This window comes from Macaca fascicularis, chromosome 14 (genome assembly GCF_037993035.2).
Source record: "Macaca fascicularis isolate 582-1 chromosome 14, T2T-MFA8v1.1".
In the NCBI taxonomy this organism is placed as follows: domain Eukaryota; kingdom Metazoa; phylum Chordata; class Mammalia; order Primates; family Cercopithecidae; genus Macaca; species Macaca fascicularis.
Genome location: NC_088388.1, coordinates 119,691,920 through 119,715,490, shown reverse-complemented (window position 1 = coordinate 119,715,490; position 23,571 = coordinate 119,691,920). Strand labels below are relative to the sequence as shown.

At 48.2% G+C, this 23,571-nt stretch overlaps 1 protein-coding gene across 18 annotated transcripts in view; it reads right to left on the bottom strand.

Moving 5' to 3' along the window:
- GRIK4 (glutamate ionotropic receptor kainate type subunit 4) overlaps positions 1–23,571 on the bottom strand; it is a 483,018-nt gene that overhangs the window by 147,250 nt on the left and 312,197 nt on the right. For all 18 annotated transcript variants that reach the window (XR_010581045.2, XR_012423807.1, XR_012423808.1 and 15 more), the window contains 3 exons: positions 22,791–22,956; positions 10,643–10,821; positions 5,846–5,899 (listed from right to left, as the gene is read on the bottom strand). Coding sequence is in view for 11 of the 18 variants with exons in the window: in XM_074015465.1 (XP_073871566.1) it covers positions 5,846–5,899; positions 10,643–10,821; positions 22,791–22,956 (399 nt within the window). In the remaining 7 variants the exon portion in view is untranslated. The remainder of the gene's footprint in view (positions 1–5,845; positions 5,900–10,642; positions 10,822–22,790; positions 22,957–23,571) is intronic.

The following is a 23,571-nucleotide window of genomic DNA, read 5'->3' as shown; positions in this document are numbered from 1 at the left end:
CATGGCTAGACTACGTTTCCCAGCTTCCCTTACAAGTGAGTGTAGCCATGTGATGAATTCTAGCCAATGGAATTGGGAGCTGAAATAATATGTGTCACTTCCAGCCCTGACACATAAACCCTCCCATGTATGATCTTCCACGTTGTTTTCCTAACACTGGTCTCTAAGAGGACACATTTATAAACCAGAAGAAGACTGGGCCCTTGAATAACCTTACGGAATGCTACTCACCAGGAACACCCTTTTGGAATTTCAATTGAGTAAGAAATTTACTTCCACTGTATGACACTATGATATTTGGGGGTTTATCTGTTATAGCAGCTAGTATTACCTACCTGGTTCAGTGTTATCAGTAGCTAATTTTTAAATCTTACTAAGATTGTTAAAAGATGGATGTTATTATTATTCACATTTTACATATGAGGACAGACAACCCCCAAAGGCCTCAGCTTATAAGCTCCTGAACTGGGGATTTTTACCACTTCTGACTGATTTTAAGGATGCAATTTTTATACATCAGCTACTTTCTCTCATTATAAAGCTTCTTAATCACCAGGACTCTCAACTTCAGGCATGTGGTCTTGCTTCTTCCAATTTGCACACTTCAAATAGAAATAAAAAACACATCTGACTACTTCACACTCATTGGGATGGTTATTATTTTAAAAATGAAAAATAATAAGCATTGTCAAGATTGCAGAAAAACCGGGACCTTTGTACATTGCTGACAGGAACGAAAAATGGTACAGTCATTCTGGAAAACGTTGGGAGGTTTCTCAATAAATAAACGAATAATGACTACATGACCCGCAATTCCACTCCTAGGCATATACACAAAAGGATTGAAAGCAGGGACTTGAACAGACATTTGCACACCCATGTTCATGCCAGCATTATTCACAATAGCCAAAAGGTGGAGGCAACCCAAGTGTCCATCCATGAATGAATGGATACACAAAATCTGGTGTGTGTGTCTACAGACACATAGTCTATTATTCGACCTTAAAAAGGCAGGCAATTCTGATGTATGAATGAACCCTAAACAAAGTCAAACACAAAAGGACAAATATTATATGATTCCACTTATATGAAATACCTAGAGTAGTCATATCCATGCAGAGAGAAATTAGAAGGTGGTTGCCAAGGGCTGGGTGGAAAAAGGAATGGGGAGTTTGTGTTTAATGGGTACAGAGTTTCATTTTGAAAAGGTAAAAAATGTTTCAGAGGCAGATGGTATTGATGGTTGCATAACAATGTGGATGTACTTAATACCACTGAAAAGTGTACTTAAATATGGTTAAGATGGCAAATGTTATGTCATATATATTTCACAATAATACAAAGCTTAAAAAAAGAAATGCAATTTCTGACACATGCTGCAACATGAACGAACCTGGAAAACATTATGCTGAGTGAAATAAACTAGACACAAAAGATCAACATTGTATAATTCCACTTCTGTGAGGCACCTAGCTAGAATAGGCAAATTCATTGAGAAGAAAAAAACATGGAGGTTACCAGAGGCCATGGGGAGGGGGAATGGGGAGCTATTGCTTAACGGGTACAGAGTTTCTGTTTGGCTTGATTAAGTTTTAGAAATATATAGTGGTGGCCAGGCGTGGTGGCTCACACCTGTAATCCCAGCACTTTGGGAGGCCGAGGTGGGTGGATCACGAGGTCGGGAGATCGAGACCATCCTGGCTAACATGGTGAAATCTAGTCTCTACTAAAAATACAAAAAATTAGCCAGGTGTGGTAGCGGGCGTCTGTAGTCCCAGCCTCTTGGAAGGCTGAGGCAGGAGAATGGCGTGAACCTAGGAGGTGGAGCTTGCAGTGAGCCGAGATCATGCCACTGCACTCCAGCCTGGGCAACAGAGCAAGACTCCGTCTCAAAAAAAAAAAAAAATTTGAAATATATAGTGGTGATGGTTGTACAACACTAAGAATATAATTAACGCCACTAAACTGCAAACAAAGGCAGGCAGATTGATTTCTGGATGAGGGCAGAAACTAGTTCTCTGTGTTGCCATGCTTTTATGACTTGGCACAGTAATTTTATTTCTCTTAATTTGTTCCTTAATGGGTCCACTTCATTTTGGCCTGGACTCTTGACCCCTTGCCTCAGTCTACCTGCCAGGACTTACTTCCTCATAGTTGCTCTTCGTGTGCCTGACCACATGTGCTGTCAATTTACCAGTCAAGTTCTCATGATTTGGACCTCATAAGCTAACCCTCTGCCCCAGGGCTCCCACCTTAACCAGGTACCATTGCCATCTGTTGATGAGAGATTTGCTCCGAGGGGAATGATTCCTGACCCACTAGAACCAGAAGCAGTGGCACGATGCTGTTTCACTTATCAAGTCTCTAACATCGGTGCCGACCACCCACATCTCACTTTGAAATAGATAATATAAATAAAAGGCTCAGATGTCAGCTCACTGTTTCCTATGACTGTGTGCCTTCATCGCTATACTTCCTGTCACTGACTTCCTCCTCTGTTCTGGAGAGGGGCTGTCCCTGTCTGCTGCTCCCTCCCCTCCTGCAGAAGTGTCTCTCTCATTGCCTGACACCTCACTGTCACCCTGTCACTGAGCCCAGCTTCCCCTGTACCAGAGACCTGGCCCTTCCCTGGACTTGCCCAGCTTCTTCCAGCTCTGCCTGTGATCGCCGTGTGACCTCTAGCAGCCTCCGCGCTCTCTGGCTCAGTTCCTCTTATTGCATCAGTCACCTCTGTCACCCAAGGTTCAGGGTTAGCACACTCACTCTTCTGCTGGCTAGACCCTGACAGAGAGAGAAATTGTGTTTCTATAGGGTCAAATGAACTGATGGTTTAGAAGTTCGATTCATGATGGATAATTTTGTCCCAATTCTTGTGATGGTTAATCAACTGACAGAATCCACAGCAGTCAACCTAATTCATTTATGATAGATGCCCTAAATCCACCACTTTTCTTTATGCCTGGATGGGAGTGAGGTATGGGCATTTGATCAATTACTCAGTAATTACGGACACAAATAAACCCTACAATGGTAGGTTCAGTCACACACAAAAACCGTACTACCTAGTCCTATTTCTTATCTGGAAATAAATAAAATGGCATTTTAGGAGTCACTTTCACAGGCAATGCATGGCTGGGGAGCAAAATAAGCATCTTCCATTCCTTTGAGCCCATGGGAGGCATAAGCTGGACTTCTTAAAATAACACCTTCTCCTAAATAAACTTGTACTGTGAGTCTGTTGCTGTGTGTACATTATCTCCCAAAGCATGTGCTATTAGTATCTAATTACAGAACAGGTTCCTGGGGCTCAGAAAGGTTCAGCAACCTGCACAGGATCACACAGCCAGTAGCAAGTCAAACAAAAGTTTTGAGTCATGAGTACCTAATGCCAAAGTCCGTACCCTTCCCGTTTACCAAGCTTGTTCTCTAAAAGCTGATCTGAGGACCTACTGCATCACTGTAGCAGAATTCAGAGTGATGAGACATGGTGGAGATCTCCAAGGGATTCAGAGAAAGAAGAAATAAGAATGAAAACCCACTTGGCATCTGTATTGGGGAGAAGGGACTGGAAAATGTAGAAAACAACTCATTATCCTTTGGATGAAGCCTCTCCCTCTATGGCCCAAAACACCAACTGGGCCAGATGCGGTGGCTCACGCCTGTAATCCCAGCCCTTTTGGAGGCCAAGGCAGGCAGATCACCTGAGGTCAGGAGTTCAAGACTAGCCTAGCCAATGTTGTGAAACCCCGTCTCTACTAAAAATACAAAAATCAGCCGGGCGTGGTGGTGAGTGCCTGTAATCCCAGCTACTTGGGAGGTTGAGGCAGGAGAATGGCTTGAACCCAGGAGGCAGAGGTTGGAGTGAATCAAGATGGCACCACTGCACTTCAGCCTGGGTGACACAGCGAGATTCTGTCTCAAAAAAGCAAAAACAAAAACAAAAACAAAACACAACAAACAACAAACAAACAAAAAAACACCAACTGCAGCTGGGCAGAAAGAGTGGTCCTAAAAAGTTTCTTTACTCCTATTAGAGGTTTGTCCCTTTTAGAAAGCCAAAGCACTCATGAGAAGCTTCTAGAATATTCTCTCACTGGCAGACTTTTGCAATGGCTCTGCTGTCGTTTTCTTGACTATTATTCAGTCAGCATCACTCAGTTACTTTTCATCATGATTTCCCCTTGCAAACTTACAAACTGTTAATTCCATGAGTCCTGTTGATTCCTAAAGCTCATCTCATCCATGGCCACCCAAAAAGGAGAAAAGTTCTTTGAAAACTGAAAGCATCATAGAGATATGTATTTTTCTAAATATAATGCCTTAGAAACATACAGTACTTTGATATTTACAATAAATTTTTACTTACAGAATTCCATATAAAGTTTTATATTCCCAGTTTTAAAATGAGAAAACAGGGGTTCAGAGTCACTGCAACTCAACCAAAGGCTCACAGCGAGCATAAGGCAGAGCCAGGACTTGACTCGGGCCTCCTGACTTCAAGGGCCAGTGCTTTTTCCACTAGATAACATCGTCACCATTGTTCTTACGATTTCTATGAATGGGAAATAGTGGTACACTGTGGAGGATGCTGTCTTAAAAACCTCTAAGCCAAGCAACTCCACCTTATTCTGGTTACCGTCCTGGGAACTCATGTTCTAAATGAATGGCTTCCTTCCATCTGCTAAATCACCCCAGTGACACCTTGCTGCCCAGTTCCTTCCTCCTCTACTGATGTTGCCGGCCTAATTTAGGGAGCCTGTCTGGCAGGCTGGCACTGGCCTGCTTTTTCCCTCTCCTCCCTCTATTTCCCAGGCTCCCGAAATGGAACACAACTGTACTTTCATCTCTCTTTGCTCCTCTGCCAACTTGCCCAGGCTCTCCCAGATGCCTCCTTACTTTAAGCAAATGTTTTTGCATTGTTCTGGGAGTCTAATCCTTTTTTCCCTTTTTCCATATTAATGCTCTAATTTATAGCAGCAGTGTTAAGAAAAAAAAAAGAAACAAAGAAGTTCATCTGTTTTATGTTTTGAGGGGCATGAGGGGGGCTTCTGGGGTGCTGGTAATGCTCTATTTCTGGAGCTGTGTGCTGCTTACACAGGTGTGCTTACTTGGAGAAAGTTTTCTTAAGCTGTGCCTATATAATATGTGTGGTTTTCATCTACATGCACGCTAGACTTCAATGAAGATGCCAACAATGGGGCAGGTATTTTGACAGTGGTGGTGAACTAGGCATTTCTACTCAAGTTCAAGCAAAGGCTGAATGACTTCCTGGCAAGCCTGTTGTGGGAGTCCCTATACCAGAAGAAAGGTCACACTGAATTCCTCTAAGGTCTGTTTCAACTCTGAGAACAAAGGCCTGTCGGATGCTACAGGGTCAACATTCCCACAGCAGCCCCCGGAAAGGACTGTTCATAGACACCGACAGCTGGAAAAGAACAAGGATCTCAGAGTCCAAGCCTGTCTCTCTGGGCTGACATCTCCTAAACCTCACAGGACATTTTAGGACACCTGATCCCTAAGTCCACGTAGAGACTGGACTACAGGCCAGACTCGTTCCTCCTGGACCTATTGAGGCGGCTCCTCCATCATACTACGGCCCAGAATTTGCTTTATGTAGCTAGTGGCATTTGAATGGCTGCATTAGATTCCCCAAATCCTCATTCTCCTGTGGCTCACAATTGTTGGGATGAGGATTTCCAGGATGCCCTGCCTCTCTGGTTGGCTTCTGCTACTCTGCTTCTATCTCCCGTACTCCTCATCTCCTGGGCTTCGTCCCTCATAATCCACCAATCCTGACCACTGACAACACTCTCTTCCAAGGAGGTGAGCTGTGAGAGCCCCTTACCAGATTAGTGAAGATGTATGTGTAATAGGCTGACACCATCCCAAGTTCGGCTGCCTGCAAGGCAAAGAGAAGGAGATTAGAGAAGAAAACAAAAACTCACTTGAAGCAAATGAGCAGTAAGGGTTCCAAGTGTCTGCCATTTGTCTGGCCCACTGCCCCTTGGCACCAGGCAAAACAGAACATCTTGATTGGTTCTTATGTTGCCCTTGATCTTGGAGGATGGAGCAGAGAAATTCTGGTCTCAAGAGCGGGGTCTCTCCACCTCTCCATCTCCACTATGCAGTGGCACGCATAGTAGCTGATGTTCTTATACACAACATACTCCCACGGTTATAGCCAGATCTTACTGAAACCAAAAAGGCTTTTAGGGAAATGAAGCAAATAATAAAACAGACTACAATAATGATCTCCACAGCTATTAACAATAACAATGGCTAACATTAACCCACTGTTTAGTATGTGTCAGGCACTCTCAAGCATTCTACATGGGATAACTCTATGAGGTTGGCACTATTATTCCTCCCCAACCCCATTTTACAGCTGAGGAAACTGAAACAATGAAAAGCTAAGTGACTTGTACAAGATCACGTCTCATTACCGGAAAAGATAAAAGCAAATCCAGGCAGCCTAATTGCAGTGCTTATATCCAAACTATACTCCCCCTTCAGGACTGTTACATTGATGGAACCACAAACACATCTCTCTTCGGGCATAGATAAGAGAGTCCGTAGGTTGTAGCAGTGAAAACGAACTCCACTCCGTCAGAGTGCAGGGCACACTCATAAGGGTATTCTTGAACCTGCGGTAACGTCAGAAACAAGTGACTCATTTGCAAACCTGGGTCCTTTATTCGTAGTAAGGAGTCAGTTGCCTGTGACATGCCTCACCCTTGATCACAGCGCATCAGTGTGACATCACTCCACAGCTGAGAATTGCTACATCAGAAGAGTCTCCCTTTTGTCTGATCTTTGTACCCGTCATAAATACCCCTAGCCAACCTTCCCTGTCAGTGTGCCTGGCTTTGAGTGTGACAGGTGCTATAGAAACTGACATGTAGATCAGGTAAATGATGAGCTCCGCTCTCTCCAGGGCCCTCATCCCTCCTGACAGTTGGCTAGATTTTCCTAATGTATCCTGTAGCCCTGGGTCACTGGGAGACCGTTTTGTCATGACTATTGAGGTGGATGGAAGAGAAACCAGACCAAGGATGATTACATTTTCCTCTTACATAGTGTTTATCTCCCAAGGAACTCAAATAATTTTGTGAGCATTCTTTTTTTTTTTTTCCTTTGAGTCAGAGTCTCCCTCTGTCACCCAGGCTGGAGTGCATTGGCGCGATCATGGCTCACTGCAACCTCCGCCTCCCAGATTCAAGTGATTCTCCTGCCTCAGGCTGCCAGGTAAGCTGAAATTACAGGCACCCACCACCACACCTGGCTAATTTTTGTATTTTTAGTAGAGACGGGATTTCGCCATATTGGCCAGGCTGGTCTTGAACTCCTGACCTCAAGTGATCTGCCCGCCTTGGCCTCCCAAAGTGCTAGGATTACAGGCGTGAGCCACTGTGCCCGGTCATTCTTACAGGAACCCTCGCAGGCTCCCTGAGGAACAGGTTGGGGGTAATTCTATCATGGTTGTTCCAATGGGAAGCTGGAGGGCAAAGGCTCAGGGGCTGCAGCAGGAGTCTCGGGGCACAATGGAGCTCAAGGCCTCTTTGGTGAGGCTCCTTCTTCCTCCAGGCCAAGCTATATTTCCTCCTCCACTTTCAAGAGGATGGTGTGGCAAGATGACCAACCCATCCTATGCCCCACTGCACACACACAATCACACAGTCCAAGTAAAAGTGCTGCTGCATCTCGCCCCTGCCTAGACGGATGCGACCCACTGAGCGAGCCCACTGCTTACAGCGACGGGCTGGGGGCAGAGGGACCGGGAGGGGCCACAGTCGGGAGCTAAAACCCATTTTGTGAAATCTGCTGTCCTAGAGATAAAAGACAAGAGATCCTTGGTTTTTAAGGCCTGATTTCTGGGTAAACATGGAGTTTGTTGCTGGAACAGCCGCTCAATAAAATCAGGGATTACTCTGCAAATCCTCCTGAAATCAAGAGGTGGCAGAGTGCTGCCAAGCTCCGGGGGCTGGGCTCCCACGTGCACACCGAGTCTCCCAGAGTCCCCGTGTGCTCTCTGCCCACTCTGCTTCCCACCCTTGCTGAGGCCCTGCGAGGCCCTGTTGTGCCCTCCTGGAGGGGGGAGTACGGAACCCCAGGGAAGCATGAGGACAGAGGCCAGGCCTGATGGAACACCTGCCTGCCTGGGAAGGCAAATGGGAAAAGGGAACAGGCTTTCCTGAAGCCTGGCTGCTCATTCATCAGTGTGGCTCCCAGGTCACAGGAGTTGGGGCTGACAGGTGGGCTCAGGAAAGACAGCCCTGAGGCATCGAGCAGAACCATTTGCTAATAATGATCACTACACTACAGGCAGAGCTTCCTTCAAAAGCATGGCCACACACACACACACGCACACACACACAAATCTACAAAGCGTTTTTAATTAACATACCCAGTATTGGCAAGGGTGCTATAAGACACCTATACGCTGCTGGAGAAAGTGTAAACTGTTACAGCCTTTCTAAAACGCAATCTGGCAAATCATATCAGAATCCTTAAAAGCATGCATACCTTTAACTCAGTAATTCCACTTCTAGAAATATATGCTGGGGAAATATACACGAATGTGTATAAAGATTTATGTACAAAGATGTGCATCTCAGCATTATTTATTGTAGCAAAAGATTTGAAACAACCTGTATCTCCAACAATAAAGTGATGTTTAAATAAATTATGGGACATCTGTATGATAGGAAATGAGGCAGCCATTAAAATATTTCTAGAAAAATGTTTAATGACATGGGGAAAATGCATGGCATAGAATGAAGTGGGGACAAAAAGCGCTTACAGAAAAGTTTGTGCAGTATGACAATAATTTGGGGGGAAAATGTGTCTGTAAAGCAGAAAAAAACAGACATCAAAATTTAACTGTGGTTAAACAGCTCTGGGTGATAGGATTGCTAATAATTTTTAGTTTCTTCTATGTGCTGTCTTTTCCATACATTAAAAAATTTCAACAATGAACTAGTAATATTGTTCGAATTAAAAAAATCATAGTGCAACATCAGACGCTGGGAGCCACGGAGGGCAAGAGACTGGCCCCCAGAGGCTCCTACCAGGGCTGTTCAGGCAGGCTCCAGCTACCGCAGGGGGACCTGTGTATTCTGAGCTACCCTCCACAAGGGACATGTGTCTGCTAAGCTGAAGCTCTCACTCCCTGCTCCCAACCTTCCCTAAAGAGGGCCCCTCTCCTCCCGTGAAACTTGGAGGAGCTTTTCCACCCTTAATGACTTCATTGATCATAGCTCCAGGCATAAGGAAGACAGAGAAAAAGACGAAAAGAGAAAAATGCTCTGTTTCTGTGTGTGTGTGTGTGTGTGTGTGTGTGTGTGTGAGAGAGAGAAAGAGATACCGTCTGTCTGTGTGTGTGTGTGTGTGTCAGTGTGTGTGTCAGAGAGAGAGAGAAAGAGAGAGAATGTGAGTTGGGTATACGCACACAGACAGACATGGCTTTGGAGCTCTGGAAGATTACTATAGCAACGGGCTGAAGGGACAGCCCTCGGTACTGAGAGAACTCATTCAAATCTCTTATCAACTCTGAGTCAAAAACGAGCTGGGGAGGGGCAGCGGGGAGGGAGGGGGGAAGGAGAGGAGACAATCATCTGAGTGTCTGCGGGCTCCTCACAGCTTGGCAGAGGTTAACGAGGAGCCTCGCTGCCCTAGTGGAAGATGGCAGGTTGTGTTTAAATGTGCAATTAAAATGGCATTAGAAGAAGCCAGTGCGCCTAGAGAGGTTGGGGGAGCCGCCAAGGGGCCTGGAAACGGGGCCCGCTCTCTCCGAGGTTCATGCCCAGCCCAGCCACCAGCCCAGGAACTGGCGTCAGGTGACTCTGATGCTGCCCAGCTATTTCCAGCTGTTTGTCCTGTGTGGGGCCCCTAGGCTCCTGATTTCTCTCTCTCTTGGATGAGCCTCACTCACACAGTTCTGGTTTCCAGTGTGCATGTTCTGACTCAGGCGCCAGCACTGCCCCTCCGACTCCAGGAGCATAGGAGACACTACCTGATTTGCAGATAAGAGAGGGCTGTGCAAGCTCGGCCCTGCTCCCCTCAGGGCTGGGCCTTGGACGCATCTGTTCATCTCCCAGAGTCTCAGTTTCTTCATCTGTGGGGGAAGACATTATACCTACCTCACGTCATTGCTAAGAGCTCTAGGCCAGGAGACTGACTGCACAGAAGCTCTGTGTAAACTGTTGTGGACCGTGTCAGATTAAAGACAGAGCTGGCATTCAGCAGGACACACTGGTGTGACGGTCCTATTGTGAAACTACGGAAACATTTCTACACCATTTGGCAAACAGCCTCTGCCCAAGCCCCTTGGGTGCCCCACCCTAGCCCCTCCTAGGAACCCACAGACCTCTCCGCAGAGCCCTTTGCAGAGTCTAAGTTTGGCAGCATCTAGGTGTCTCCGCTGCCTACTGCCCTGCTGCCCCAGTGCTGAAAACGACATCCCCCTCACCCTGCTTTCTTCAGTTTTCGGGAACCGCCCATTGAAAACGGAAGCACAGGGAGAGGTTTGTCAGAGTTCAGGTCCGGCCCGGGGCTCCGTCAGCCTCAGCTCAGGAGGACCCTCAAGGCAAGGAGTGCGGAGGGTGGGAGCTCAGCAGGGGAGGGGAGAGAGGGAGGCTCCCACCTTCAGGAGGATGGTGTGGGACATGGAGGCGTTGGCGTGGATGATGATGGTGGCCGTCTTGTCGTCCCGGATCTCCTTGAGGAGCGGGGTGGGGTCCCGGGTGTCATCCAGCATGCGGACGGACAGCGTGTCCTTGGAGATAAGGAATTGCCGGAGCAGCTTCTCTAGGTTTAAAAGGCCTGGAGGGGAGAGAGGATGAAGCCCCTGAGGGTCCACAGAGCTGCCTCTAGAGACACCTGGGCAGAAATGGAAAGGCACGGAGATGTGTGCTGGAAGTGGGGTTGGGGGGTCTGGCCCCATTGCCAGCATTAAGGAGCCAGATCATAACCTGAGCAGGTTTCTCAGCCTCTTTGGGCTTCAATGATCACATCTAAATAAAAGAACACTTCAGAGCCCATCACCTCCCCCGACTCCCTAGAGAATGTTCTTTCAAGGTAGAGACAGAAGCTCCCTTGGAATAAGAGAATCCCCTCTCCTCCTCACCACCCTCAAAAGCTGGACAGGATGCACAGAGACCAAGACCTGGGTTCAGAGACCACCAGGCCTGAGTCTGCTTCTCTAATCCATGGACTTCTCCATGTGGCCAGTTGTCTTGGCCTCAGTTTCCTCATCTGAGAAGTTAGAATTATCACAGCAGTCAGCACTCAGTTCCAAGGCAAGGATTACAGGAGGCCACGTGTGAAGGGCTCAAGCCCGAGCCTCGGACACGGTAAACCCTCATAAATGTTACACTGGGCTCTGTAAGAGCCTTTGTTTTCATTTTGGAGGTGGAGGAGCAATTCCCTAAGATCCCAAGGCCCAGAAAACAGATCTAGCAAAACGCTTTGAACTCCTCAGAGCCTCGTGGCTGCATTAAGACAAAATATTATGATGATCATAAGAGAACAGGCTTTGAACTGCACTCCAGCAGGCAAGAATCTGGGCCCAGAACAAAACAGAAAAAAGGGACTGTGCACCAAGGACCTACCCCTGCCCTCCCTCACTCCCTCCTCTCCTACCCACCAGCTATTTGATGCCTAGGGCCCTGGTGGGAGGAGGGGTTCCGGAATGACGTCACTGAGACAAGAGGGTCTTAATTCTGCCTTGTCTTTGGAAAGGCATGCCAGCCAGGAGAGGGTATGTGTGTATGGGGTGGGGGTGGGAAGTGTGGGGGATGGGGTGATGTGGGGGTGCAGGAGGCAGAGTGTGGTCTCCATTCCCATTGAAAAAGACATCATGTAGGCGTTTGCTCCCAAAAGCAATGAGAAGGGCAACATTTATCAAATGCTTACTGTGCTCCAGTTAATGTGCTAAACACTTTCCATGGCTTATCTCATGGAAGTCCTCACAACAATCCCATAAAGTAGTATAATCCCCAGCACAGAGGAGAGTCGGAGGTACAGGGAGGACGAGCAACTGGCCTCACACACTGGGATGGCGAGGGAAGAGGTGGCTTTCTAACCAGTCCAAGGGCCCGTGCTGCTGGTTTCTGTCCTGGCTGATGGGATATTCAACCCGGGGATGGCTTGACTACAACCCCAGAAGACTCTTTCCTGCACAGGTTCCTCACTGCCCAGGCCAAAAGGAGGAAGAGCCTCCCACCCACCTCCTCGCGTTGCAGACTGGTGACATGACTTGCTCAGCACACAGAGACGCGGGGACACAGCTGGGACCAGAATTCTGATCTCCGTTTTTTGATTTCCATCCATCCCTCTTCCCATGACACCAGGCTGCCTCTGAGGACAAACTCAGCTGGAGGCAGCAGGCACAGTGCCCAGGAAGGCCCAGAGACACGCGTCTCAGGACTTAGGGGAGGGAAGCTGATGTGGGTGTGTGTCTGTGCTTTTTCTTTTTTCACAGGAAGGAGAGGATAGTGGAGTTGGAGCCCAAGGGCCTGGCCTGATAGAGACAGGAGCTCTGGGAAGGTGCTGCCAACCCGTCTTCGTGTCACCTGTTTTGAGAAGGCTTTCTAGGGAGCTGGAGGTTGTGGCAGGTCGGGGAGAAGCCCTGGGAAGGCCTGTTATTTATAAAGATGCTTCAGAAACAGCCCAGCTGTGCAAACCACAAAACTGGCCTTTCCTCTCTTCCCTGACAGGGTTTCAAGGGAGACTTGTAGAGACTCTCTGCCGCCACCGTCTGTGCCCTCACAGCCCCTCACCACCGGCCCCCACAACAGTGGCACTGACGTTGCAGGTTACTCCCTGCCAATCCTGATCCTGAAGCTCTGGATTCAAGCTCAGGGTCAGCCCTCCTTAGCTACGTGACCTTGAGAAGTTGTCTAACCTCTTCAAGGCTCCGTTCTTCATCTGTAGAATGGGCAAAGGAGGATGAGAACTCACTGTGATCATATGAGAAACCGCCGGGAAATGGGATGTATGGTCTCCATGTTACTCTTGTATTTACCCATCCCCAGAAGTGCTCCAAGGGCAGGCACAGTGAGGCAGCTGAAGAGTCAGGCAAGGACACGTCTGTTCAACCAACAACAGGACACCAGGCAGAGAAGACGGGTCACATACAATCCCTGCCCTCAGGAGTTTAGGGTGGCGGCACTCGCAGCTAAGTTGATGATGAAGTTCAAATCACATCCCCGTTTTGTTTGGCAGCCTGAATTTAATTTTTTTTTTTTTAGGGGGCAACCTCATTTTGTCCTATATGTAAAATGGAGAGAGTATTTACCACCTCTTCCTCAGAGACGATGTGAAAAGCTACCTCCTGCCTGGACAAAGGTCGGGGTGCCTGATCCAAAAGACACTCCAACAAGGAGGTACAGGGAGGCCACAGAGCTGGGGCACCCGGAGTCTCAGCTGTCTCCTGGGCAGGCTGTGGGTGACGGTGCCCCACAGTTGGAGAGGTGAACAAGTAAGGGGTGGCAGATGCAACCCCCCACCCAGGTCCTAGAATGGAGCAGGAATAATTTTTAGAGCCTGACTGGGAAAGAGGCCAAATCCCCTGGGATTCTTCAGACAGGCAATGAAATTCAGTGGGACGAGACAGGGAAGGCTGGGGAATGACAGCAGGATTATGCACAGCATGGTGATGCCTGGCAGAGGCCGCCGGGAATGCTTTATTCCTTTGCAAATGGCAGGTGCACGAAACTCCCAGGGAAAGAGAGCCCCCAGATGTCAGATAAACTGGGGACCTGTTCCAATCAATTCCCAGCCTGCTACCCCTTGGAGAGTTCTGCTGTCCTTTAAACAAAGAATAGCATCATTCCCCATCCCATGTAACATGCTCTGTGTGCTGAGACGCAGGGCAGGGAGAGGAGAGAGGCGGCGGCAGCGAGTCCTCTGGGAGGTCCGCATCCCGCCCAAAATTGCCTATTAGTCAGTTGCTCTGTTTCCCAACCTGGACACACCTGGCTCAGCACAAAGAACCCAGTCTGGGACATGAGTGCCAACTCCAGCACTGCCAGGCAGGTTACTATGGCAATGGCCCTACCCCTCTGTGCCTCAGTTTCCTCTTCTGTGGAATAAGGGGAGTGACTACATTACAGGGTCATCAAGAGGATGGTAACTACAAGGGGCTTAATAAATCTTGTTTCCCACTCACCCCCCAACTGCCCTTTATCCCATCTCCTTCCTGAAACCTTCTCTCCATTCTCCAGCCTCCACCCCCTTCTCACTTCTCCCACCTCTTACAGGATTATCCAACCCACCAAAGATAGACTTGGTTTTAAACCATAGAAAGTATTTGAGAGCACATATATGCGTATGTATGTATATGTGCATATATGTGTGTGTATATATTTATAATATACAGTCTATGTATAAATGATTTCAGTGTTCAGTAGGGAACCCATTTCAGACTTCCCGGCACATCCCCAGGGTAGGCAGGGTGCATGGTGCTTGCTGGATTGGACTGATGTAGAGACTCTGGGGGAAGAAAGTAACTACATCCTAACGGGTCAGGGGAGCAGCAGTGCCAGGCAGGAACCGTCGCCATGTCACTTGAGGAGCAGCTGACTTGGGTGCCTGGCCGGAGGGAGAGTGGGAAGGGCTGTCACGAGGCAGGCTAGCTCTTGGCAGCCTCAAGGATTAAACCCGGGAGTCATGAGGGAGTGGAAGTCACAGGGAGACAGACTCCAGCTCAACATAAGGAATAACCCTTCCTTTATGATGCAGTGGGCTGCCCATGAGGTAGTGAGTTCCCCATCACTGGAGGTAGTCAAGGAAAGACTGCAGCCCCTCTTGAGGATCACTGTAGACGGAATTAAACCAGTGGATGAAAATTTGAACTAGAAAAACACTGATGTCTTTCCAGCCCAGAGATGCTCTAGATTTTATGAATCAGAAGAGGATACTTTTTAATTCTAGGCAGTGGAAGAAATTTACATTAGGAAAAGTGTGGCTTAGTTACATTGAGAATATTGAGTTTTCAGGGCAGTTTGGCATTTTCGAATTGTCATTCTCCTCACCTTTATCTGTTTAATGGAACTAAGGGATTCACCAAAGGCAGCTGCCATCACAGGGGTTAAAAGCTGCTCTCTTCCCCACATCCCATCCACTTCCACCCCCACTCTCCTCTCCTTCGGGACCATGGCCCAGCATCAGGCCTGCCTGCCTGCCAAGTCTAAGGCGGAGAGGGGCCTAGGGAACCTATTAGCCTTGCTCAGGATGCAGCAGGACGGATCGATCAGAGACTCGGCAGGCAGGCTGTTCTGGGAGGAAGAAGGGAGGCTGGCTTCTGGAACTGGAAGGCAGGGGCCAAGACGGGTGGGAGGAGGATGTCAAGGCAGGGAAAGGCACAGCCGGGGTGGACACAGCTGCAGGACAAGGACACGAAGACCTAAGTGATGGGTTCGCAGGGGACACAGAGGACCCTTGTATCAAAAAATACTATAAAAATAAACATCTCTTTCAACCAGCTTCCTTCCCTCTCTACTAGCTGGAGTAGCACCTTGGTCTGGGACCAGCACTTTTTAACCTTGTGGGAAGCAGCTCATGTAGTATTGACCTTGGCAGATTGTGGTGAGGATTTAATGAGATAGTATGAATTCAATATGGCACATAGTGTCCTAAACCTAAACCTTCCCCTTCCCCCTGCCAGGTGCCCATGCCTCAGGGTGTGTGGTTGTTGGACCTCTTCCATGAAGCGAACCCTCACCAGAGGGACAAGATGAGGGTCCAAGGTGTCCCTAGGTGGGGAAGGGGCACAGAACAAGTTCAAGTTCTGGAATGATGTATTTTACCTGCATCCCAAATTTGTCCCATCCCACACCTAAGCTCTGCTCCAGGAACAGGCAGGGGAGACCAGCGGGGCAAGAGGAGGAGAGGGAGAGAGGAGCCGGCTGAGGCTTCTTGCTCACAGGCGGACCGTAGGTGGCTGTTTGGCCATCGAGGCTGTCTCTTCTACGATGGCAAGAATGGGTGTGGGAAGACCCCGGCCTTCGTGTTCCCATCAGCCTCCTGATTTCACGATGTGTTTCCAGCTTGGGCCTCAGCCACCGGGACCTGGTAGACATCCCTGCTCTGAGAATAACCTTCAGCATTTCCTAAATTCCTTCACATACACAACTGATTTCATCCTCACGACTGCCCCGGGAGGTGGGCATTATTATCCCTGAGTCAAGATAGAATTGCTGGGGCGGGAGAGATTCAGTGACTGAGATCATAGGGTCAAAGGTCCCGGGACAGGCCAGGATCCAAACTCAGGTTATCTGATTCCACATTCTGGTCTCTGATACATGGGATGGTCTCGGTCCTCCTGTACTATAGGAAAGATGGTCCCTCACTTTTCTCTCTTCTTTAGGAAAGCTGGGAGAGAAGGTAGCAGGAATCATGTGACCTTGAAAATGGAGATAATCTCTCTTTTCTTCTGCATTTAATGAGAATGTTAATAGGGCCCATCTTATATGGTTATTGTGAGTTATATGGTTTAAATAAGAGAATCTAAAATTTAAATGAGATAATATAAAAACACTTAGCATGGTGTTGGGCACGTAGTAACTGCTCTGTAACGGGAGGACTGTGACCCTCCTGGTATCAGCTCAGAGCTGCATGGTTAATTTTGAATCATTACAAGCAAAAGGCCTTCCACAGGGCCTCCTGGGGACGGCACAGGGAAGGCCCACAACCGTCCTGGTTACTCTTCCAGGGCCTTGGGTCTCACTACTTACTCCCCATCCTCCACCCCCACGATCACAACCAGAGTTGCAGAATAAAATAACAGTAATTAAATGTGGTATCGTGTTCTGGGCCCAGTTACTTTCCCATCCAATTACCTCAATAGACATTATTATCGCCTTGTTACACGGGAGGAAACTAAGGCTCAGAGAGGCAGATTGACCTGCTCCGTGTCACACAGCTCCCAAGTGGTGGTGCAGCTTGGCTGACTCCGGTATCCTGCCGTTCTCTTTGGCAGCACATCCTCCCCAAGGGCAGGGACTGCCTCGAGATCCAAGTCTGCTCCACTCCAGCAGCCTGGGCCACGTTTGGTGAACACAGACTGGTATGAGGACAGAGCCCGGCCTCAGCTGACTCTTGCTCCCGGGTCTGGCCATGCCTCATTTGAAAGAGATCAGAGGAAGGGAGGAAAGGAAAACTCGTGTGTGCCGAGCATTTCCTCGGTGTAGACGCAGGGTTATTCACTCTCCAGGTGTCATCCTATTTAATCCCCTCAGCCATCCCGGGAGGGAGGTCTCACTGCCCCCATTTTACAGATGAGATGACAGAGGTAGAGGGTAAAGTCACTTTCCCAAGATCTCACAGGTAGAAAATAAGTAGCAGAAGATGTGGGGACATAGGCCATGTAACCACAAAAAAGGACGTTAAAATATTCAGAAAGAGGCCAGGTGCAGTGGCTCACTCCTACAATCCCAGCACTTTGGGAGGCTGAGATGGGCGGATCACCTGAGGTAAGGAGTTCAAGACCAGCCTGGCCAACACGGTGAAACCCCGTCTCTACTAAAAATAGAAAAAGTTAGCCGAGCGTGGTGGCTCACATCTGTAATCCCAGCTACTCGGGAGGCTGAGGCAGGAGAATCGCTTGAACCCAGGAGGCAGAGGTTGCAGTGAGCAGAGATTGCACCATTGTACTTCAGCCTGGGCAACAGAGCGAGCCTGTCTCAAAACAAACAAACAAACAAACAAACAAACAAACAAACAAAAACACTCAGAAACACAAAAGCAAGCATTTAAAAAATAATAATAATAAAATAAGGCCAGGCGCGGTGGGTCACACCTGTAATCCCAGCACTTTGGGAGGCCAAGGCGGGCAAATAATGAGGTCAGGAGTTCAAGACCAGCCTGGTCAACATGGTGAAACCTATCTCCACAAAAACATACAAAAATTAGCGGGGTGTGGTGGTGCATGCCTATAATCCAAGCTACTTGGGAGACTGAGGCAGGAGAATCACTTGAACCCGAGAGATGAAGGTTGCAGTGAGTGAGATTGTACCACTGCACTCTAGCCTGGCTGACAGAGTGAGACTCTGTCTCAAAAAAAAAAGAAAAGAAAAGAAATAAAAGAAAAGAGAAGAGAAGAGAAGAGAAGAGAAGAGAAGAGAAGAGAAGAGAAGAGAAGAAGAAGAAGAAGAAGAAGAGGAAGAGGAGGAGGAGGAAAAAAAAGATTTGAGCCATGCAGGAAGATAGCAGATAGCAGGGAAATACACAGCATATTATACCTGTGGCTCTGGGCTTTGCCTGAGGTCAACAGGTAGATCCGTGGCAGGGCTAGGTGATCTGATCAACAGGCCCTGGGCACCCATAGTGGTGAGCCCCAACTCTCCTTGGAAGCCCCCCAGTAGCCAACTCCCTCAGGCTCTGTGAGTTCCTCCCCCAGCCTCAGCAGGAAACAGACACTTGCAAATGTTCTTTTTTCTCATTAAAGAAAAATAATGTAATATACAATATCACTCTACTTGGTCCAAAACCTGCTTATTAAAAATCTACTTTTGGGAAGCAAGAGAGTAAGTGGCATGATTCTCCATGGAATTATCTCCGTTATGCCTAATTTTGATGGCTGGAAAATAGAATTAGATTCTGCTCCTAATTCTACTCACAGCATCTCTTGGCCCTGCATTAATAAGGAAGATGGAAGAGTGTCTCCTTCGGAGCTCTGAGCTGCATTTCCCTTTGGTTCCTCATTTTCTCATCCCTTGATTAGATTTTTAATCCTCTTTGCCCTTGAACTTCTGCTCTGCTCCACCTTTCCCTCCTCTGGCCCTGGAGGGTGGGGACTGGAGTCCCTCGGCAGCCTCAGTGAGTTTGTTCCAGCAAATCTGTTTCGTGCCTGCCATGTCTGCTGGGATGTGGGCTGGCCCCTACTGTATCTGGACAGGTACATCTGCTCCAGAACCTTGTCTATGCTTAGCTGTCCTGCACCCCTGCTCAAGGGAACAAAGGCGTGTGTTGTTCAGAGAGATCTCTGCCCTTCCCTGAACACTGCACCTGCCACCCTCGAACCACTGCTCTGTTTGGGCAGACCATGATGGTGGAAGGGGGTCATGGAGAGGGAAAAGCCAGCTTGAGGATCAGAGGACTAAGAAAAAGTCTTAGCTTTGCCATGTACCAGCTGTGTGACCTGGCGTCCCTTAATACCTCCAAGACTCTGTTTTCTCAGCTCTGGAATGACTGGGGAGGAGGGAGGTAAAATGGAGAAATGTTAAGTGAAAGTGCTTTGCCATCTGCACGAAACTGTGTGAATGTCAAGGAATGTCATAATTCTAATGGGAAGAGCCCTGGGCTGGGAGGCAACAGAATTAGCATAGTGCTTAGTGTGTAGTAGATGCTTAGCAAACATCTGAGCAACCTGTTTCCCAAAGCCCAGTAAGAGTTGAAGCAGACGAAAAAAGCTTCAGCTTAAAAGCAAGCCAGATTGTGACTAGATACAAAAAGAACTTCCTGTCAGGTTGGTGAGATATTGTACCAGCATTGAGGAAGACTGCAGGACAATCTTTGCCTGGAGACATTTGCGGGTGCCCTTGGTCTCTTAATAACCCCGCTGTGTACACAGAGTACACCAGTTCAGTCCTGCCAAAATGGTCTCGTGGCAGTCAGTTCTAGGGGAGAACCCCTGAGCCTGTTACACCATTCGAAGGTCCAAGGGCGCCACAGGAGGAGAACCACCGAGTGGAATGCAGAGCTTCCTACTGTGTTGCTTGAAGTGGGAACATCCTTCAGGTTGAAAGATCAGCATTCTTTTTCCGCTCATGGTCAAACTTATTTCAAAGAAAATGAAGCAAATACCTGTTTTGGCCACAAGACATCTGAGCATGTCCATGCTAATGTGTATCGTCAACTTCCTCCACTAGGAGGAAATAGAATGAAGGGTTATCCAAACATTATTTTTCTGATAAAACTCCTGGTCCACAAAACACTTATCATCAAAGCAGAGCTGTCCTGTAGAACTTTCTGCGGTGATGGGAATGTTCCACACTTGTGCTGTCCAACACAGCAGCCACCAGCCACGCAGCTACTGACCACTTGAAATGTAACGAGACAGACTGAGGAACTGGATTTCTAATTTTATTTTATTTTAATGAGTTCATATGTACACTTAAATAGCCATATGTGGCTTGCAGCTGCTGCACTGGTCAACATAGATCCAGAGGAAACCCATTTGACAAATACAGGTGTAATGACGATGGTGCACTAGACTGTGATCCAGAGACTCTGGATTCAAATCAAAGCTATACCACTTACTAATTATGAGACTCTAGTCAAACCAAGCTACCTTCTGGGCCTCCCTTTCTTCTTCTCTAGCTGAGGGGGTTAGAATCTATGTTCACTGATCTCTTGCCAAACCCCCTTCATGGAAGCCCTGCTGGAGAACTCCAGTGTACCTCAATTACCATTTTACTGTCTTTCTTTCTTTCTTTGTTTTTTTTGTTTGTTTGTTTTTTTGTTTTTTGTTTTTCTTTGAGACAGGGTTTCACTCCTGTTGCCCAGGGTGGATTGCAGTGGCATGATTTCGGCTCACTGCAACCTCCGCCTCCAGGGTTCAAGTGATTCTCATGTCTCAGCCTCCTGAGTAGCTGGGATTACAGGCGCATACCATCACACTCATCTAGTTTTTGTATTTTCAGTAGAGATAGGGTTTCACCATATTGGCCAGACTGGTCTTGAACTCCTGACGTCAAGTGATCTTTCCACCTTGGCCTCCCAAAGTGCTGGGATTACAGGTGTGAGCCACTGCGCCCATTTAACTGTGTTAATTGCTTCTTGAACATTGACCCTGCTTAGTTTTCCATCAAGTCTGCTTCATTTTTGAGGAGAGAGACTGCGTGTTGCTCTTTCATGTCGTACATAGAGCGTAAGGGTGCCCAGCACCCAGGAGATGCTCGAAGATGCCTGCTGACTGCCTGAGTGATGGACTGGAGCACTCTTGAATGCACCCAACTTGCTGGTGCCACTCAGGGCCTGCCTGTTGAACAAGGCTTTGGGTTCAACTTTCTTTCTCCAAGTCTGAGGGTCCCCAGCCCCTTGGGTCTAATTCCAGCTCCCAACTCCTTTGCCCTTTTCATGGACCCAAAACCAGTTGTTCCACAAGGGCACACCCATGATGAGAACGGCCTCTCCGCAGAAGACGCTCCTCGGAGAGTGACCTTCAAGGGCTTGCAGATGACACAGGACCAAGTCTGCGTTCCTCGCCTGCTACAAGGATCTCTGCTCCCTTCTCCAGCCTCTCTTTCCATCTTTATCCAGCATGGACTCTAGGCTCCAACCTACGCCCCCTAGGCACAGCATCAGGATTCCTGCCTCCCTCTCTTGCTCCTCATCTGGCATGCCCTATCTCCTTTCCCTCCTTTTCTAAATCTTTTTTATCCTTTGAGATCCAGTTGAAGCCCTGCCCACATCCCAAAGCCTATCTAGCACCCTGTACTCAGGGACCTTCTCCTTCTCGACTGGCCATATTGCACATCTGACACTTAGCATAAACCACTCTGGGCCTTCTCAGATCAGTGGCAAGGGCCCTATTTTCTCTGCATCCACCACAGGGCTCTGGAAAGAGCTTTTGACTTGAAGTGAGGAGGCCTTTATTTGAGTTTGGGCCCTGATGCTTAAGTTGTGTGGCCTTGGGCAAGTCATTTCACCTCCTAGAGTCTCAACTTCCTCAACTTTGAAATGGGGAGATCCAACACCTCCAATCCCCTGAGTGGTCACAGCAGAGTTGGAACTCCATTCCTTGATTTTTTGGGTAGCACAGAGTAAATATTCAATAAATCTGTATTAGATAAATGAATTAAAGCAAATGCCAGGCACAGAGATCTGGGAAAGTAGGTGGGTCTGACTCTTAACAGAGTGCTGGCTTTTGTATTTGGAGACTGTGGGGATTCCAGGATGCAGGAAGGACTTGAGAAGGCAGAGCTGTTCTGAGAAGCCATAGAAAGGAGCCCTAATAAAGATGGAATCACTCTGCAGTGTAACCCATAAAGACCCCCAGGGTAAGCCCTGGACAGGTGAGCTGCACAGGACACAGATGCCTGGGGCTCAGGCACTGGGTTCCAGCAGTAGCCAGTGGCCAGCACCTGTTTGACCACATGTGGGTGCACAGCTGCCGCTGGGAGCACACAGATGCACAGATTTGCTGGAAGGTGCTGGCTTAAATTAGCTAAATCTCATAAACACTAAATTTATGTCACAAATTGTCTGAGAGTCATAGAAAACACATTTCCAAAACCTGCATTTGCTAAAAAATGCTTTATCAGGAATTGACCTTGGACCTTGTTCCATCAGCAAAACCTGCTCTCCAGGGGAAGAAGCTCTTCAGCCCATCAAGTACAAATGCATCCAATTTTATATGTTCCCTCTCTCTCTTTTTGTATCTCCTTAACAATGAAGCTGAGAATGTGGGAATTGAGTTTGCAGATGCAAAAAGGCTTGGCGGTTGGCCAGTCTCCTTGTAACCTAGTTCCCCTCTGTTCCACTCATGCCCAGGGAGTCCTGGCAAATAGTACTCCTGGATGGACTCCCTCCCCATCTCTCCTCTCTCTCTCTCTCTCTCTCTTTCTCTCTCTCTCACTCACTCTTTTTCTCTTTTTCTCTTACACACACACACACAGACACACACACACACAAGGATAGGAACGTCCAAACCCACTGGTTAACAGCCCTTTGGATCTGAAGGAAACCTCCCGTTCCTGGAGGGTCTCCAGCCAGGGGCACAGGGAATCAGGCCAAAATCAACAAGACTGGACTGTCTGGGGCGGAGCCAGCCTGGGGAAACTTACATTCTGCTTTGGCACAGATGAGGCAGGCGGTGGTACAGTTGAAGAAGTTCAGGATCCCGGCTACAGCCACGCTGATGTCGGTGTTGCTGGGGTGGAGGTTCAGGGTTGTGAATCTCTGGAACTGGAACTTGACGAACTCCTCTGGGGCCACTTTGAAGTGAGGGACCTGGCGAGAGGAGCAAAAATGGACAGCAGGGAGGATCCAGGTGGGTGAAAAGAAAGAAAGAGGGATGAGTGAGCTGAGGCTGCAGAGGGTGGGTTCTTTTATGTAACACCTTCAGCAGACACCAACGGGAGAAGGAGCTCCCAGGGAACCCACTCCGTGGGAGGAAGACGAGAGATGACATCCCTGATGACGCTTCAAAGCAGCAGCCCCGGGACAGAAAACTATTTGTCCAGAGACCCGGATGAATGTACCGTGGGTCTGCAACCTGGGGTCTGTGGTCCTGAGAAGGCAAAAGAATCGATCTTTATTCTCAGAGGAACTGCCTGCCGCTGGGCAGACAGACAGTTGGCTCTTGAAAGCATAATCCTTAGAATATTTTATTTGTAGTTAATACATCAGAGCAGAGATGGCAAAAAGAGAAAAATGGCTACCCTGGGACTAAGAGAAGAGTCCCATTAGCCCAGCCCAGCCAACAGGTGTAGAGTAACCAGCTCCCAACAAACTTCAGTGGAGAATGCCCAGGGAGAGGAAGTAGGGCAGGGATGGGCTCCTGCACAGACTCACACGGGCGCACGTGGAGGAAGGAAGCCCTGCAGGCTGAGAAACCATCTAGAG